The sequence below is a fragment of the Octopus bimaculoides genome, chromosome 2 (genome assembly GCF_001194135.2).
Source record: "Octopus bimaculoides isolate UCB-OBI-ISO-001 chromosome 2, ASM119413v2, whole genome shotgun sequence".
Lineage (NCBI taxonomy): Eukaryota > Metazoa > Mollusca > Cephalopoda > Octopoda > Octopodidae > Octopus > Octopus bimaculoides.
Window position 1 is genome coordinate 185,679,558 of NC_068982.1, and position 19,567 is coordinate 185,699,124.

Sequence of the window (19,567 nt, forward strand, 5' to 3'; positions counted from 1 at the left end):
AACAGTGAATACACACAGAGGACTCATCATCATCATCATCATCATCGTTTAACGTCCGCTTTCCATGCTAGCATGGGTTGGACGATTTGACTGAGGACTGGTGAAACCGGATGGCAACACCAGGCTCCAATCTAATTTGGCAGAGTTTCTACAGCTGGATGCCCTTCCTAACGCCAACCACTCAGAGAGTGTAGTGGGTGCTTTTACGTGTCACCCGCATGAAAGCCAGTCAGGCGGTATTGGCAACGGCCACGCTCAAAATGGTGTCTTTTATGTGCCACCCGCACAAGAGCCAGTCCAGGGGCACTGGCAACGATCTCGCTCGAAAATCCTACGAAGGCCAGTCAGGCGGTACTGGCAAGGGCCGCCATTTGGTATGAAGCTCTCACCTGCAATATTTCAACAGGTTATAGATGTGGTGTTGGTGGACTGTTAATTTGCAATTCCATACTTCAACGATGTATTAATTAAAAGTGAACCTCATGATCAGCATATCAAACATGTGAAGTGTGTTTTTCAAAAAATAAGAGATTATGGTTTCACACTCAGTGAGGAGAAATGTGAATTCTGTGCCAAAAATGAAACATCCAATTGAGATGTAGACCCAGGCTCAGCCACAAAGGCAGTAACTCTGAATCACTGAATGAAAGCTGACTAAATCTGTGGTGACCTATTCAACCAGTACCAACATGGAAAAGAAGATGCGAAAGGATGACATTATTATTGTCATTTTATGCCTGCTTTCTACGTTGGCATAGATTGGAGTTATTGCCTTCCAAGATGGGTCATAGGATATTTTGTTCATATATTTCATGTGTGTGTGTGTGTGTGTGTGTGTGTGCATGAGCATATGATGGTGATAAAGATACACACTCACACAAACACACACACATACGCCAACATGACTGTCTGATTGATAAATTATTCATGAAACTTGAAGTATTGAGTACTTTTTCTTTCCTTTTCTTTTTGTAAGTAACACACATTCATACAACTGCACACTCACATATTTATGGAAACATTTTTGGCTTAATGGATAGGAAGTATGTTTCACAAGTTCAGGGTTCAGGGTTTGATCACATGGGTGAGTGCTTTGTCCTTTATATTCAGTTTTAGAGTAATGGTTTCATGTCTTTTTATAATTAAGATCTAAACTGTTAATATATGAATACAAAAGAGAGATTTGAATAACTGTAAACCTTCTTTTGGGCCACCATGCATGTATGTTTGTATGTATATGTATGTACAGATATACATATGTATTATATGTATGTATATATATGCATGTATGAATTTTGTTTCTATGATTCCATTTAAGTTCTATATTGGGAATAAATACCAATGATTTGGGGAATATAATTTGCAATGGACTGATCTTCTATCCTGGGAGAGTGCTATCTGTTCATTGAATTCTTGCCATGAAATCAGAGTAGAAACATCATCAATGTGTCCAGGTGAGGTCTCTAAATCCTATTTAAGTTAATTATTTTAAGGCAACATTAGCTTACCATATTATTGAATTGGTCAAGTTGAGTAATGTTCTTGGGATAACCAAGCACTATAATTAATTGCTTTAGTTGCACAGCATCATCAATTTTTTTATTGATTAACTCATTCACATCAAACTGCAATAAAAACATACAAGAAGCTGTGAAAGTTGATATAGAATTAAATTATAGCATTCAAATAAATACAAGTGTGTGTGTATGAAATAAATATATTGGTGCAAGCATGACTGTGTGTATAAGTTCGCTTTCCAGCCATATGGTTTTCAGGTTCATTCTCCTTGCATGATACCTTGGGCAAGTGTATTCTACTAATCAACCTGAGCTGACTAAAGCCTTGTACATGAATACATTTTTGTTGGGTTCAGTCTCACTAGCTTTGGGCTGATCAAAGCCATACAAATGAATTTGGTACACAGAAACTGAAAGAAGCCCATTGTATATACGTGTGTGTGTGTGTGTGTATGTGTGCACGTGTGCATGTGTGTCTTTGTGTTCATACTTGTTTCCCACCGTCACATGACATGCAGTGTTGGGTTTTTTTCAGTCTTATTGTAAAGCTATTCTCAATAAAATCAAGACTGAAGCAAGTAAAAAATAAAAGATTAAAGTTTAATGGGTTATTTTTATGTGAAAGTTTGATTTTTAACTAAACAATTCATTTGTCTTTGTTCTGAGTTGAAATTCTGCTGAGGTCAACTTTGCCTTTCATCTTTTTGGAGTCAATAAAATGAGTACCAGTTGAACACTGGGGTTTGCATAATTGATTAGACCCTCTCCCAAAATTCCAGGCCTTGTGCTTGCAGTAAAAAAATTTAACTAAACAATTTTTAAGATACACACAACCACGCACACAACTTCATTACTACTTACAGAATTACTAGCACAAATGTAAAAGTCACAGATCTCATGTGATATATACACAAAGACAAGAGAGTGTACTGGGGAGGAGGATGTAATGATTAAAAAAGTGGTGTTGGTGATGGTGGGGAAGATTACCATGTTTAATAAAATCAAGTTGGATTTACACTTGCCCAGCACCATCATCATCATCATCATCATCGTCGTTTAACGTCCGCTTTCCATGCTAGCATGGGTTGGACGATTTGACTGAGGACTGGTGAAACCAGATGGCTACACCAGGCTCCAATCTGATTTGGCAGAGTTTCTACAGCTGGATGCCCTTCCTAACGCCAACCACTCAGAGAGTGTAGTGGATGCTTTTACGTGCCACCGGCACGAAGGCCAGTCAGGCGGTACTGGCAACGGCCACGCTCAAAATGGTGTATTTTATGTGCCACTCGCACAAGAGCCAGTCCAGGGGCACTGGCAACGATCTCACTTGAAAGTCCTTACACATGCCGCGGCCACAAGTGCCAGAAAGGCCACGCTGGGCACAGGTGCCATCACAATTTCACTTTCACTTGCCCCAATAAGTCTTTGCAAGGTGAGTTTCGTATTTTGTTTTCTTATTAATGAAGAGCAGGTAGGCGGGTAAAAAAATTTCGCTCACATTTGTGTGTGTGTGTGTGTGTGTGTGTGTGTGTGTGTGTGTGTGATGGTATTTGCTAGTTTTAGAACCACTTTATTGTAAAGCTATTCTCAATTGCTGAGAAGTAAACACAGATATATATATATATGAAATACAATCTACTAATGTGTAAAATATATTAAGGATTATATATTAGGTTACATTAGACATATTCAGTTATGACACAACTCTTTTATATGTCTTCATCTTAATTAGAAAAAAAACATATGATTAATTAATGTAATTTAATATGTCAATGTAATGTAATTTAATATGTCAATGTAATGTAATTTAATATGTCAATATGTGGGTTATATATCTTATGTATCAAAAACACATCTCTCAATTCATATTAATGTAGCTACAAACCAGTATAAGAGCCTACATATGGTCACTCAATCTGCTAGAAATAGCAGACAATTGCCGTTGAAAACACACCAGACTGTCTTACAACAAGGACATAAAATAGTCATGAATGCAAAAAAAACCCCCCAAAAAACCAATGGTTACAGCTGGAATGTCTGTTTGCTCAGAGTTGACCATTATTAAGGCTGTTATTACTAGCTGAGTAGATGGTTGAACTGGTGCTGGTAGAGCACCACATTAAATGGGTTACAATTGATAGAATAACAAATAAAACGCTTTGTGCTATTTGGTTCTGTTTATGCAAATTTCAACTGCTTTGACAAAATACCAGTCAAGTCCTGGAGTCTGTATAGTTGACTGTTCTTTCGTACCTTATTTCTGATGTTATCGTTCCATTAGAAACCATTATCAATGTTTTTAGAGTGGTGAATTAGTAGAAATAGTGTTAGAAGTTATATTTTCCAGTGAGAAACTACATTCCTTTATGTTCTGAGTTCAAATCCTATTAGGATTGACTTATAAGTATCTGAAATGCCCTTGAGTGAAATCAATTGACTACAAATTTACAGTTAATTTTCATTTGAACTTTGAAAAAGAGATATTGACGTTCAACAAATAAGTCATTTGTTTAGAGTATCCAGCTGGTATAACATTATGACTCATATCAAACCAAGGACATATTCACAGATGTCCAACTCCAGTGATAAAGAATCTTTGAGGAGAACTGAAGGTGCATCCAGTATTATTATGTTGTTCAGTTTTTGGGGTTTTTTAAAACTTGTATAGCTTAGATGGAGAAGAAAAGGCAATGATCTTTTCTTCCCAAGCTAAGAACCCTTTAGCATTTAACCACTTAACCCTTTAGCATTTAAACCAGCCATATCAAGCCAGAATATTCTACCTGTTTTATGTTCAAAATGGCCAGATCCGGACTCTTATACTTACTCTACAATGTTATTCTAAAAATAAACAATCAAGCCATTGAAATCTTGAAGCTATAACACAGCGTATGATTAATTCAAAGCACCGTGAATAAATAAGCATTGCATTTGACAGAGTAATCTGAATGCTAAAGGGTTAAAGGTTCTCTGGGACAAGAAGGAGAAAATGGAGAAGAGTTATCCTTAGACAGGAGGCTTGATCCACATGCTTCAAATACAGTAGGCTTCACGAAAGGCACCCTCAGGGCAGTAGGCTTTATGAAAGGCATCCCCAGGGTATGTTTGTGCCTTTCATGATGGTCTCATTCGAAGGACGAACAAATAACCACTGACCTTTGATGTTCTCCGTTTAAACTCTGACTCAAAGAGAAGGTTTGGAGTGTGGGTGATAGAGGATGTAAGTAAAGTTAAACTGCAGATAAGAATTTTAGTGAAGCTCACCTGTTGTATAAATTCGTCATTTCTAATCAGTGTTGCAGTAGTTTTCCACTGGCTACAGTCAGGATTTTTGGGATCATTAATACCATTACATACCATCTGACCAATAGAAATAAAATCCAGTCTAGGATATTGCGATGCCAATGTTGTAGCATGCAGCAATTTTTGACAACCTGGGATACCTTAAATATAAAAGACAAAGGAAACAATGAATATTTTCTTTCACTCTGTGTGTGTGTGTCTGTATACATATATGTATATAATATACATATACACACACACACACACACATACATACATACACATATACATATACATATCATATAATTTGAGATGTTTTGGTATTCAGAAGACCCAAAAGGCAGGTAAAGCTGATGTGGCAGTGAAGGCAATGCTCCAGCATAGCCAAAGATATGATGCCTGAAGTAAACTAAAGAACCTGTATAAAGTGACATCATCACATTCCATGAAGAAGAAGTAGGAGGAGGAGAAGAAGCAGAAGAAGATTAAGATTGATATGTTACCTGTTAGAAGAATCATTGGGCATTTTGGGAAATGTGGATAAAAAGAGAGTTCTGAAGGATATGTTATCTCTTTTGATGAAGTCTCCAAATCACTATAAACTGACATGCACTGTAACTGCATCTGTATTTCTAATTGGACAAATAGAAAATGTACAATTAAACAAACACTTATAGCAATTAATATTGATTATAATTTCCATTATATTTAAATTCGGTTGATTATTAAGGAAACAAAATCTACATTGTTTATAGTAAGATTTGAGGATAAGGGCAATTTATAGCACAAGTGTTTTTGTAGTGACATCTATTGGATGTTTTCTGTAAGTTGTGCTGATACAGCATTCAATCCTATATTCCACAAACCTTTTTTTTTTTTTTTTTTATGATAATTTTGAAAATAGTGGTAAGATTTGATATAGACTTAAAATAATAATGGTACTTATTGAAGGAACTGAAAAACTTAGTTGAACTTGGTTGGATTTGATCTCAGAACATAAACATGACTAAACACTGCATTAAATTTTGTCCAACTATCTACCAATTCAACTATCAAATGGATGAAGCTAAATACCGCATACAATATTTTCCACCAGTCTACCAATTCTGTTATTATATATTCTTGAATTATCATCCTTAACATCTTTTTCCATGCTGGCATTATTATTACTAGTGAAATCCAAGGAAATTCCACAGAACGGAAAAAATTACGAGGAACTTTTTAAGAAAGAAAGAGATGATTTGCATTTTTATTACATATACATCTTACTGTTGTCTATGCAGTAAATGATACAAAAATATACAATAACAATCTATACAATGCTTAATACATATATCATGCTAGTATTTAATTCTGTTGAAGCTGCAAGAACAATATATAATTGCATATTCCTTATTATGCAATTTTTTATCATAATTACTTTACATCATATACAATTATTGTACCCAAAACTATATAGAAAGTAGGAGAGTATTGTTGTTAGCTTGAAGCACTGTGTATTGTTTGTAAAGAATAAAATCCTTTGTACAACAGTTCTTATAGTCCATTGTTTGTATTATAGTGCATTGTTGTGTCATTCAAAATATTTTATTCTTCATATAGAAAATATTCACTATGTTTAGTTTCATTTTCTGATTAGTTCATTTCCTTTGAAAATTAAAAGAAAATAACATTCATGGCTATTTTCCTAAGTTATTTTACATCCAGTTGCAATACTATATTATATAATTTTAAAATTTCCTTCTGCTAAACACTTTATACTTCTCTCCCCCTCTCTCTTTATATCTACCTCTTACTTTAACAAACTTTTTAATCATGTATTCCCCTCTTCATGTCATTAACATCTCTCTCTCTTTCTCGTCACCTCTCACTTCCCCTAGTCACATGACAGTTTAATACATTGGCTGGCTATCTGCTATCTCACTCACTCCTTGTCCCTCCCCATCTGTCACTCTCACTCTATCTCTCAATCACTTCACCTCTTACTCTCTCTAACAAACTAAAGAATTATCATTATTATTATTATTATCATTATTATTATTATTATCATTATTATTTATTCTTACGGTGGCAGGCTGGCAGAATCGTTAGCATGCTGGACGAAATGCTTAGTTGTATTTCATCTGTTGCTACATCCTGAGTTCAAATTCTGCTGAGGTCGACTTTATCTTTCATCCTTTTGGAGTCAATAAATTAAGTACCAGTGAAACACTGGAGTTGATGTATTCAACTAGTCCCCTTCCCCCAAATTTCAGGCCTTGTGCCTATAGTAGAATGGATTATTATTTATTTTTATTTCAGGTTTTGTTGTAATTCATGGAGTCTTGTATGGATAGTAGGCTTGCTGCCTGCAGCCTGCAGCCTATGGTACAGTACTATCTGTTCTTTTCAACCATCTAATACTTTCCTGATTATTCTGGTTGTGCCAAAGAAGCAAACTTTTGTAACAGTTCTACTGGGAACTCTATTCTTATTTCCTTTATGTTCCTTTTGATACCTGCTGATACTGTCCCCAAGGAACCAACAATAATAGGCACTTTCTTCACCCTCTTCATTTTTCATAGCTGGGCTATTTCGTATTATTGTTATTATTATTATGGCTGCCATAAAAGCCCTGTGTGTTCATTTTATCATTACGATTGAATTCTGAGATTGTCTGGACTGTGCAGATACTATTTTTGTGTAGAAACACACCCTGTCTTGCAGGGGTGTGCATTAATATTTTTGAATTTAAAAAATCTTCGGCAAAAGCAAATATTTTGCAGTTTTCTATAATTATTTAAAGATAGCTGGTAAAACAGCCATCATAAGGTTTAACAAAGAAACATGCTCCTTCTCGGAAAATTGAGAGCGAGGGAAAAAATGAGAACATAGATATTGAATAGCCTAAACTTAATGACGTCACCTAAGCGAATAATTTTTCATCTCTAAGCAACGTCAAAACTTTTGGTGTCGACAATGAGAACAACAGCAACAGCAGCAACAGTGACAGCAACAACAACAACAATAACAACAGCAACAACAATACAAAAGAAATGAAACATAAAATGCAAATATTGCCTCTGCTTCTTTTGCATTTTTGGTGAGAGTTATAATATGATGTTTGATATGTGTGATGTATAACAATATGACATTTAGAGAGACAAATTATCATATAATGTGAAAATATTAAGTGTCATGGAGTTACGCAGTTTGCCACGGGATAATATTGAATTAGTTACCTGATTGTGGTTTTCCATCGAGAGAATCCTTTATAAGGTTCCTGATTTCCGAAATGACATTATCTTGTTTGGTATCTTTATCAATCTGACAAGGAAGACAAAAAGCTATAGACAACTGTGGTGAGGGTCATAACATGATGTATATGATGGATTCTTCCATTGAAGATGATGTATGAGTGTTCAGCAAGAAGACAGATAAAAAAAAAGATCCATCCTAATTGACAATCAACAACACACTCACATTACTATTAATACTATTCACCAATGTTTACATTTGGTGATTCCTCATGTGAGTCCTCAGGCCACCAAAAGCAATATGGATATGAGTATGAACATGACTTATTAAAACCAACACATGATCTAGCTGAGAAATCACAATGTGAACAATGGTGATTTGCAAGAAGACTGTTTTTCAATTGGTTTCTTGTCCTACTTTCCTGTAACTGCTCTTGATGAAGTATCCTTTGAATTTCAAAATTTTGAAGCTGGAAAAAGCACTTTCTCCTCCAGTCTGCATGGTTTCTTGCAAGATTCTCAATGTTTTCTTTCCTAATACTTGACTGTCTCAAATTATCTTTGAATTCATCCTTATATGACAGAAGTGGCCAGCCTACATTGTGTCATGAATTTAGAAGCTGACTATGAAAGAGTTGTTTTGGTATTTGATCATTATTCAATGGAAGGATGTGTCCACACCATCCCATTTGAGATTTGATCAAAAACGCCTTTGTACCAGATATTCCACACATTTCCAGGATAGTACTATTCTTCACTCTATCATCCCTCTCAGTCTTGCATATTTGCCTAAGACATCTCATATGAAAGTTGTTCAGCTGACTGATGTGCCTGTGATAAGATGTTCAGGCCTCTGCTCCATATAAAAGAGTTGTTAGGACAACTGACATATACATGTCAATTTTTGTCCTTACTGAGACATCATGGGCATTCTAAAGTTGATCATAAAGTGTTTGGCACCCAAACACAACCTTGTTTTGTACTATTTTTAGCATCAAAAGACTGAGACTGACTGCCATTTGAGAGAATGGATGCCTTCATATCTTTATGCAGAGATACTATGACATTTAGCATTTGCTTGGAAATCTTGAGCTTTGCTAATATTTTCCACAAATCCTGCTGGTATGCAGAGTTAAAGGCTTTTGTAAGGGCAACAAATACCACATAGAAGTCTTTATTGTGCTCCTGGGCCTTCTTCCAAACTTGTCACAAACTGAATATAATATCCACTGTTCCTCAGCTTGACCTAAACCCACACTGACTGTCTGGATAGACCGAATTGACTAAGTCAGTATTAATTCTGTTTAAAATGACTCTAGAGAGAATTTTTTCTTGCAACAGATAGCTGTGATATGTCACAATGTTTGTCACTTTCACACCTATTATCTTTATACTTATATAGATAGAATCATTGTGTCTTTCAATTGTTGAGGAACAGTTTCTATTTGCAACATTTGGACTATAAGCTCTGTCAATTTATTAAAATATTTTCATTACATTTAAAAATTTATCCATGAATACCATCCACTCCTGGTCTTTTCCATTTGTCAGTTGTTTCATAGCCACTTTTACTTCATCAAAACATGTATCAAATGCAAAAGAGTTAATTAATGGTCTTTGTGGGGGATATTATTGAGTTCATATCTACATTTGGATCTCTATTGAGTACATCTTTAAAATGTTCTGCCCAACATTTCAGTATGTCATTATGATCTGCAAGAAGATTCTCTTCAGTAGAAAGAACAGGAGAGCATCCTTTACTTGGACCAAATACTCCATTCAAATTTTGATAAAGACCTTTTATGTGATGTTTTTCAGCTGATTCTTGCAGAGCTTTTAGCTTTTCGATCCCACCACTGTTGCTTTATTTTTTTTAGTTTAATTTGAACAGAGTTTTTGGCAGACTTGTAAAACTTTTTCTTTCTAGCAGTGTCTGCAATCCATTTTTTGTGAAATCTGTGGATTTCTTGAAACTGTTAATTTAATTTCATTAAACCAATCCTGGTTTTTACAGCATGAAAACCCACAAACTTCTCTGGATGACTCATAAATAATATCTCTAAGTTGAACCTATAACTCTTCTATATTTTCTGTGATTCTAACATTATGTAACTTTTCATCAAGTGCTTGAGTAAGAATATCCTTGCCATCTACTTTGAGCTATGAAATATCAAGTCTCCTTATGAATTTTTTACAATTTTGTTTTATAGTTAGCTTTGGTCTTACTTTTATCTTACTATAGACCACAGTTTCATCAGACCAGTATTCTGCCTTATGGAAAGAACATGCTAGGTTAACATCATTTCTATCTTGGCTTTGACAATCACATAGTCAATCAAGTGACCATTACCTTGTCTAGGATGATACCAAGTTATTTTGTTTTTATTGGACTGTTGAAAAAGTGTATTGGTGGCAGGAAGTCCAAACTCACTGCACAAAAATAGTAACAGGAGTCCATTTGTGTTCATTTTGCCAAGACCATCCTTATTTAGAATATTTAGCCAAGAAAGTAATCTGATCTAACATAAGCATTAAAATCTCCTAAAAGAAAAATTCTATCTTGATTGGTAATTTGGTTCAATGATATTCATAAATCAGTATAGAGCTTATCTTTAGCTGCACCTATAGAATCAAGTGTGGGTATGTATGCACTTACTAGTGTAGCATATTCTTCTAGGCCAATTGGGATTCACAATAACATAAAACGATTATTAGTTCCATTTGATAAGGATTCTAGTTTATGTACAATATCAATACAAATAGTGTAACCCACACCAGATTCTCTTTTTTCTGCCTTGGATTTACCAATATAGAAGGACCTGTACTCTCCAAATACTTCATTTAGTTAACCAGAATCTGGTAGCCTTGTCTTCAAAAGAACAGCAGTGCTAACATTTTTACTTCTCAGAAACCAATCTATTTTATGCTCAGGATGCTTCTTGTGATCTTGGAGTGTGCATACGTTCCAAGCTGCTACACACATATCTATTTCTTTACCCTTTTTCCTTTGTCTTCTCATATTTCTTGACTGCATGGTTGAAAATCTCGTCATTTGCAGTATAATGAGCAAGCAATTTTTAGGGCACTTTTTCTAGCTCTGTCACCATACATGCAGAGCCATCTTAAATAGGCTGCTTTGTAGTTAAGAAGAGGACATGGACTGTAAAGTTGCTCATATAAATTTCACAGAATGGCTATCTATTTCTTGCCATCATGCTTGCAAAGCTCAAGCTAGAGACCTCCAGTGACTTTCTCCATCAGTCCTTGTCACTATCACTTCATTGCCATAAGATTTGATTTGTCTTCATGTTGTCACTGAGTGATCTGCACTATGAGTTTGTTTAAAGGGGAATTTACTTGAGTTGGATAAAACACACTCACTCAACCTGTACTGGTGCACAATGTGCCACTTGTCAGATGCAGATTAGGTTGCAGATCAAGTAGTGATGGTATGGCTTGATCAACCAATGGGTTGAGGGTTGGTGGCTCAACACATATACTTATACAAAAAATAAAAAATATTTAAATATATATATATATATATATATATATATATATATATATACACACATACATATAAATATATCAAAAATATAATTACAATTTAAAAATATAAATAAATAAAAGTATATAAATGAAATATAGCCACTCCACATTCTTTATTTTCTTTCCTTGTTTCTATCTGCGTTCTTTTCTGTGGAAGAGCGTAGGCTCGAAACGTTAAAGACTTTTTCACTTCCCAAGCGTTATACTAATACATCTGTTTGTTGTCTACACCACCTGTCTTTGTCTGTTGTTTATTGTGAATTCTCCCTATATATATACACACACACACACATATACACACACTTTGTTGGATGGTTGTTGACTACTCATGATATATATATATTATATGCCAAGTTCCATATCAAGCATTTATTATTTGGCTTCAGTGTATTAAAAACTATACTTTACTTCACTACGTATATGTGCATCCATGTATATGAAATGTAAACTATTATTACAACATCAGTATTAATATAAAGGCCATTTCACTTTAAGTATAAACTCTAGAGTATATGTAAATGAATGATCTAAATTTGATTTAAATTATATTCATGCACCATTATACTTAAAAATTCTATACATACAAATGCTTACAAATCAATATTTAATAGCATTTTGTGCTAACAATTGTATCTTTATTTTTGTGTTCGCATCATACACTTACACTCTCAAAATCTTGAATATCAAACTGTTTCTCATACTATTTACACTTTTATAATCATGCCGACACCAAACATTTTTAACCTTTATATCACATATATACCAGAACTCTTTCGTTTAACTTTTGTATCATCTATATGCCAAGTCTTTTTCTCTAACAGCTTTTGTGATGCAATGTTGAAAGTTCAATGGAGGCAACTGAGGTGTTCCAAAGTGTTTAATAGTCACTCACCTTCTTTTGCTCAAATCATAGTTAATGACTTGGAAAGTGAGTGTATAAAATAAACAAAGAATGAAGGAAGAAAATAATAATAATAATAATAATAATAATAATAATAATAATAATAATAATAATAATAATAATAATAATGATTCCTTTATTGATCACAAAGGGTTTACATCAAGAAAAACTTTATACACAGTACAGGACAAAACATGGAATGTGTGTGTTTGTGTGTTGTGAAGGTTTTGCAATAATAATAATAATGATGATGATGATGATGATGATAATAATAAAATACTGAAAACTTGGAACTGAAATTCGCATTGTTGACCTGCAGAAAAGTATCATTCTATATTCTGCAAGAATACTAAGAAAGATTCTTGAGGAGATATGTTGTTGCCAAACCTAACCTCAAGATAAAATACCTGCTAACCAAATTAGCATTCACTAGCAAAAAGTAATAATAATAATAATAATAATAATAATAATAATAATAATAATAAGATGGGCTACAGCAAATATTCTAAAAAGGGCTACAGCAAATATTCTGCTCAATACCGCAGATTTGCTTGTCAGTTGTTTGACCTTAACCAGTTGAGCATGACCCTTGGTGGCTGACAATATGTGCATCTCTGATCACGAGCAGAAGTAGTGGGGGAACATCATAGCCATGTATTGAGAGGAAGTCTTTGGGGTTTGGATAATTCACCTCTGGAAATACTGATGTTTCCTTCAACATCCTTAAACAACCCTTATTTAAGGACCATTTGAACGGGATAGACTACTCGACCTGAAGAAAATTCTAACTGGGCCCCACCTGCAAGGTCATGCGCTGTTTATCTTGATATGAGATCACCATGTCGTACACATATGATTGTGATGCATGTGCCTTGTGTACCCTTATCAGATGGGTAGTCCTGGGCTTCGTATATTTGTACCCCAGTGTCACTTTGATGGCATGCACTGCTCTCTCACTCAATAATAGCAACAACAATGACAGGAACAGGAACAAGAACAACAACAATGAAAATAACGAATTTTTTTATTAATCACAAGGGTTGGCTAAAAGATCGAGTATGGTACAGAATGATATCGAGTGAGGTTTCATGTACAGAATGATATCGTGTGATGTTTCATGAACAAGGTGTAAACAAGTGAAATAAGAAAAATAAGAAAAAAAGTTTGAGAGCTATTTGTGAAAACCCCACAAAAGCAATAGTCACCCCGAGTAGTAAAGCAAACACCCTCTCTTAGCTGTCCTCCTCCAATATATATGCACATGCTCAGAGCAGGCCTGTTCACTCAGGTCATACTTGCTATACTCATCCATCTTTCAACAAATTTGCTGGGAGGCAGCAGTTTCTTCTCTAAACCTACTTCCCTTTTCAACTGAAAGTTGAAAAAGTTGTAGGTCTGGATAAAAAGGAAAGTGTCTTTCACCAAGGCCTTTAATAATAATAATAATAATAATAATAATGAAATTATTGTATACAGTGCTCAGGTGTTCTGCAACTTGTCAACAGTGCATATAAAGCATATGCAGTATTGTACAAATGCCTGGAAAGTGAACAGTGTATGAGTCAGATACATGCTTGCGTGTGTATGGAGGGGAGAAAATCAAGTGTAGTGTTGGCGAATCCCAGGAAGCATGGAAGTTTTGAAGGATGCAGTGCTCCGACAACTAACAACTGATGCCAGCAGTTTCTTTCATACTTCAGCAACTCTTAGCGTGAAAAAGTGTTTCCGAAAGTCATGGGAGCTGTGCTGTTTTCTGACTTTGTAAACATGTCCACGGGTGTTAGACAGGTGGAGTCTGAAAAGGTGCTCAGAGTTATTGTTAGTAAGACGGTTAATAATTTTATAGGTGTCTGCCAAGTCGGCCACCAGACATCGGAGTTTCAATGTATCCATGCCCAGGGAAGTAAGGCGTTTGGAATATGGCAAATGCCTGATGGAGGGTATTCTCTTGGTTGCATGTTGCTGAACGGTTTCCAGACGATAAATATCCTGGGCAAGATAGGGGTTCCAGACCGGAGACACAAATTCCAGGTGAGGCCACACCATAGCTATATAAAGCCTCAAATAGATAGCTGAAGAGCAGCTCACAAAGTACTTGGTAAGTGATGCCTAGACACCCTCAGCCTTCTTGGCAATTTTAGCAATGTGTTTTAACCAACGAAAATCTCTGTCGACAATAATGTCCAGATCACGTTCACAAGAAGACATTTTGAGATTAGTGTTGTGGAGGGAGTAAGTAGATGCTGGGTTTTTCCTCCCAAAATGCATGGTGGTACATTTGTCCACAGCCAGCTTGAGTTGCCATTCCATGATCTATTGCTGGATTGCGTCCAGGTCTGATTGCAATAAAGATCTATAGTGTACAGGATTTGTCCTTTTTATTTCGAGGTACAGCTTGATGTCATCTGCATATTTCAGCACTGTGGCATTCTTTAAGTTGGCATTTATGTCATTAATATATGCAACAAATAAAAGGGGTCCAAGAACAGATCCCTGTGGTGCACCAGATGTCATCTCATAGGGTGAAGAGTGCTGTCCAAGAACTGTGACAACCTCTTTTCGGCCGATAATGAAGGACTTCAACCAGTTATAGAGATCATCTCCTACACCCAGATAAAAAATGACTACTCTTTCTGGCTAAAAGTAGGCAGTGGAATGATCTTTCCAGTAGATTCAGCAGTTTGACATAACTCCACAAACCAGCAATGCTTGGGTACTGTGTGAACAGTTTCAATGCCCTCTTCATATCTTGGACAGACTGGGATTTTTGGAAATTATCCCTGCATGCTGACCTGTAAGTTCCTTGGAAGGGACGAACCAGATAATTTTCATTGATTTCCAGAGTTTTCTAAAGATTGTTGCTCATTTTCCTCACCCTAATTATCTGTAGAATACCAACATGAAACTTACGCCCATCACATTACCAAATTGGCAGAGAGTTTTGAGTGCTTGATAATATTTCAAACATCAAACTCCCAGACTTGGTCTTTACTTTCTTTTCTTTTATAATAAAAGTAACACAATATATCTTGACTAGGATCTAAACAAACTGAAAAATCCAGCAGAAGAAGATTTGAGAAAAACTTCAACCAAGATCAAAAGTTAACAGAAGAAATGACAGTTCCAAGTGTTATGCATACAAAATTTGCTGAAACTGTCATGGTTTTAGGGATTGTCAGCAATGAAGGACATGTGATGCCTTCTTACTTCTTTCTACAAGGCCTTAGAGTTAACTCTGCCACCTACATTGAGGTCCTGGAAACAATTGTTACGCCCTGGATAGACTGTGTATGCAATGGAATGCCATATGTGTTTCAGCAAGACTCTGCACTATCACACATGACTCTAGTAACACAAGAATGGATGGCTGTAAATTTTCATGATCACATATTTGACCTCCTAATTTCCCACATCTCAATCTATTGGACTATTACATGTGGAGCATTGTTGAGAGAGAAGGCAATGAACATGGCCATAACACAAAAGATTCTATGAGAGCTGCCAGAGTCAGAGGAATGTCCAAAATGAACCAGGACAAGCATGTAGATGATTTAAAGTAAGGGATATCTTTATGGAAGTGTAAACATATTACACTACAGAAGTAGTAATCTAACACTAGAAAGAACAACAGCTTCACTCATTAGAGTTTTGAACCCTATATCAACCACCAATTACATTCTATTTGATCAAATTAGATTATGTCATCTATAAATGTTGTGTTTCATTTCCTCTGCTCATTTAACTGTCCTGTTTACATAACTTTTTTGTAAATACTTTATTGGTTAAGTGTTTAGTTTTTGTTTCATGAAGTTTTCCAGCCATGCCCATTATTTTTTTATATTTCAGATTTAGTACGCTGTGCATGAGAAGACCCGGCAAGCTAAGTGAGACCTAAATCCAAGGCCTCCGCCAGGGGTGTAGCCAGCCCACTTATGCATACCTTCATTCATTGGACACTAAACGCTTGCGAAGACCTGTTGAGGCAAGTGAAATCGGAATCGAAATCGAACTAAATTCAACGACTGGCACCCATGCCAACGTTGTCTCCTCCATTGGACACGAAACTCGGCTTGTGAAGACATGTTGGGGCAAGTGAAAGCAAAATCGTGATGGCACCTGTGCCCAGCGTCACCTTCCTGGCACAAGTGCCAGGAAGGCTCCTGTGCAGGTGGCACGTAAAATACACCATTTTGAGTGTGGCCGTTGCCAGTACCACCTGACTGGCCTTTGTGCTGGTGGCACGTAAAAGCACCCACTACACTCTCGGAGTGGTTGGCGTTAGGAAGGGCATCCAGCTGTAGAAACTCTGCCAGATTAGATTGGAGCCTGGTGTAGCCATCTGGTTCACCAGTCCTCAGTCAAATCGTCCAACCCATGCTAGCATGGAAAGCGGACGTTAAACGATGATGATGATGATGATGATGAACACTATATTATCCAAAGTGATATTTTCAGAAGTTGAAGAGGGTATTGTTTTAAACTTCTATATCTAGCAGAATGAGTGACCTTATAAGGCATCCTCATTGACTCTTCAGCTACCTAGTTCTCTAATTAGTGCTTATAATGTGGAATATCCTCATTACAAAATATCAATTGCTAATTAATAATTTACAGAACCATATTTGAAAATCTGTAGGAAAGCAAAATCTTACTTCAATTAATTTATTAATTCTCTTGTAATGTGCAATAACTGGACTCATTCGTTCTTTGTAAGTTTGGACATGAAGAGCAATCAATCCTGGGATGTTTGCATTTATATCAACCTTTGCTTGTAACTTTGTAAGACATTTCTCAATGGTCGTTGATTCTTCAGTATGTATGTAAACCACAACTATAATCTGGTCAGTTTTTATCTAAATGATGAGAAAAGTGAGAAAGATAATTATTCAATTGTCTCTGCTTGGGGTTGAGTTTTCAAACCAACTAATTTATGGCGGGTGTCTACTTTATACATGCAAATATCTGAGATGAGTTGTTGGTCATGTTACACGGAGTATTTATATTACTATTAATAGTTTTATATTATATTATTTTTAATGACCTTTGGGATTGATGAACGGACATTTTTACTGCTTTGTAAAGGAAAGAAGGACAATGCTTAACCTAACCCTTTATTTATTTCAGGATCTCTAAGGCTGTTGAGAATTTAGGAAATTACTTCAGATGAGAGACCTTGCCCAAATATTTGCAGCACCTTAAATTTTACTAAAGGCATCTAAAGATTAGGTGGTAGTAGTGTTAAACTGAGTAATGGATGAAGTCTACTACCCAAGAACTTGGAACATAAAGAACCACAACAAATGCTTCATAGTTTCGTAGTTAATATAACTCATCAGGCAACATGCCATGCTTGAGGAAACCTATTGAATCAAGTAAATCAAAATCAAATCAAATCACAATCAAATGGAAACTGGAGTTGTGGCCGATACCAGTGCTGCCCGGCTGGCTCCCCTGCTGGTGGCACGCAATAAGCACCATTCATGCTTGGGTTGTTGCCAGAGCTGCCTGACTGGCTTCCATGCCGGTGGCATGTAAAAAACACCCACTACACTCTTGGAGTGGTTGGCGTTAGGAAGGGCATCCAGCTGTAGAAATATTGCCTGATCAGATTGGAGCCTGGTGCAGCCTCCTGGCTTGCCAGTTCCCAGTCAAACCGTCCAACCCATGCCAGCATGGAAAATGGACGTTAAACGATGATGAGGTTGTAAATAGACATTCCAAAGATGAGGCTTATATGTGGAAACAATAATGTGAATTCCTTCTACCATAGACCTGTATTTATTTTGAATAGACAACCACTTACAGCAGTTAGATAACAATAAGAATATGAAGAAAATAAAGCAGGTGAGGGTTATTAACTGTCTCAACCAAATTAGCAAAACTATATGTAATTTCTACAACTAGCCTGAGTGAATTAGTCAAGAGTTGTCTGCCTATCATGGAAACAAATTTGTGCTCACATAAAGTAGTGGAGTGATGAAGTCAGTGGTGTAAAACTGAAGTACTCACGCAATTTTCAAAAGCTGCAACCTGCTCCATGGTTGTAGGATAATCTACCACAATAAAACATCGAGCTTCTGGACATTTATCAAGGTTTTTCTGAATAAAACTTCTCTGCAAAATTAGAAGCAATAAAAAAAAATAAATGACATGTAAGGAATTAGAGAATAGTTGTTTCTAATTTAGGTACAAGGCCAGTAACTTTGAGGGGAGGGTTTAGTTGATACCATTGACTCCAGTACTTGACTGGTACTTTATCTTATTGACCTTAAAGGAATGAAAGACAACGCTGACCTCGGCAGAATTTGATCTCAGAGTGTAGAGGGCTGGAACAAACACTGAAAAGCATTTTCTCCAATCTTCCAACAATTTCTACCAGCTTGCTGCCTTAAATAATAATGGTTGTTGACTTAGGCATAAGGCCAATAGTTTTGGGGGAAGGCATTAGTTGTTACTATCGACCCCAGCTCATAATCTGGTACCTTATTTTATAGACACCAAAATAGTTGATTAACTCCAGGTTGATCTGAATGAGCAAACTGATGATCAAAAGCCTTTAACTAAGACTATCCCATCTTTTTCTTGGAAAATGTGCACCTATCACTACATTATCTAATGTGTCCCTTCCTTTTCTGTATAGATGGTTTGATTAAATGGAGATTTAACTGCTATATCTAGCTTGTTGAGTGACAAGAGTTTTCTTTGTTGGATTGACATTTTTACATATTTTCAAGAAAGGTCGGATACATGGATGGAAGCAGTGGTGAAAAAGACTGAAAATCAGATACCATGTTAGTCCACATTGTTTAAAATCCAGAAATGTGATATAAAGTCTAAGTACTGTGTTATTTCATCATCATCATCATCATCGTTTAACGTCCGCTTTCCATGCTAGCATGGGTTGGACGATTTGACTGAGGACTGGTGAAACCGGATGGCAACACCAGGCTCCAGTCTGATTTGGCAGAGTTTCTACAGCTGGATGCCCTTCCTAACGCCAACCACTCAGAGAGTGTAGTGGGTGCTTTTACGTGTCACCCGCACGAAAACGGCCACGCTCGAAATGGTGTCTTTTATGTGCC

The 19,567-nt window shown here is 36.1% G+C and overlaps 1 protein-coding gene across 1 annotated transcript in view; it reads right to left on the bottom strand.

The window, feature by feature from the left end:
• Positions 1-19,567, bottom strand: part of LOC106872598 (adenylate kinase isoenzyme 5) — a 58,050-nt gene that overhangs the window by 12,605 nt on the left and 25,878 nt on the right. The window contains exons 5-10 of the mRNA XM_014919634.2: positions 18,495-18,599; positions 17,138-17,338; positions 8,024-8,108; positions 5,306-5,434; positions 4,785-4,963; positions 1,509-1,625 (exon numbers count right to left, since the gene is read on the bottom strand). Coding sequence (XP_014775120.1) covers positions 1,509-1,625; positions 4,785-4,963; positions 5,306-5,434; positions 8,024-8,108; positions 17,138-17,338; positions 18,495-18,599 — 816 coding nt within the window. The remainder of the gene's footprint in view (positions 1-1,508; positions 1,626-4,784; positions 4,964-5,305; positions 5,435-8,023; positions 8,109-17,137; positions 17,339-18,494; positions 18,600-19,567) is intronic.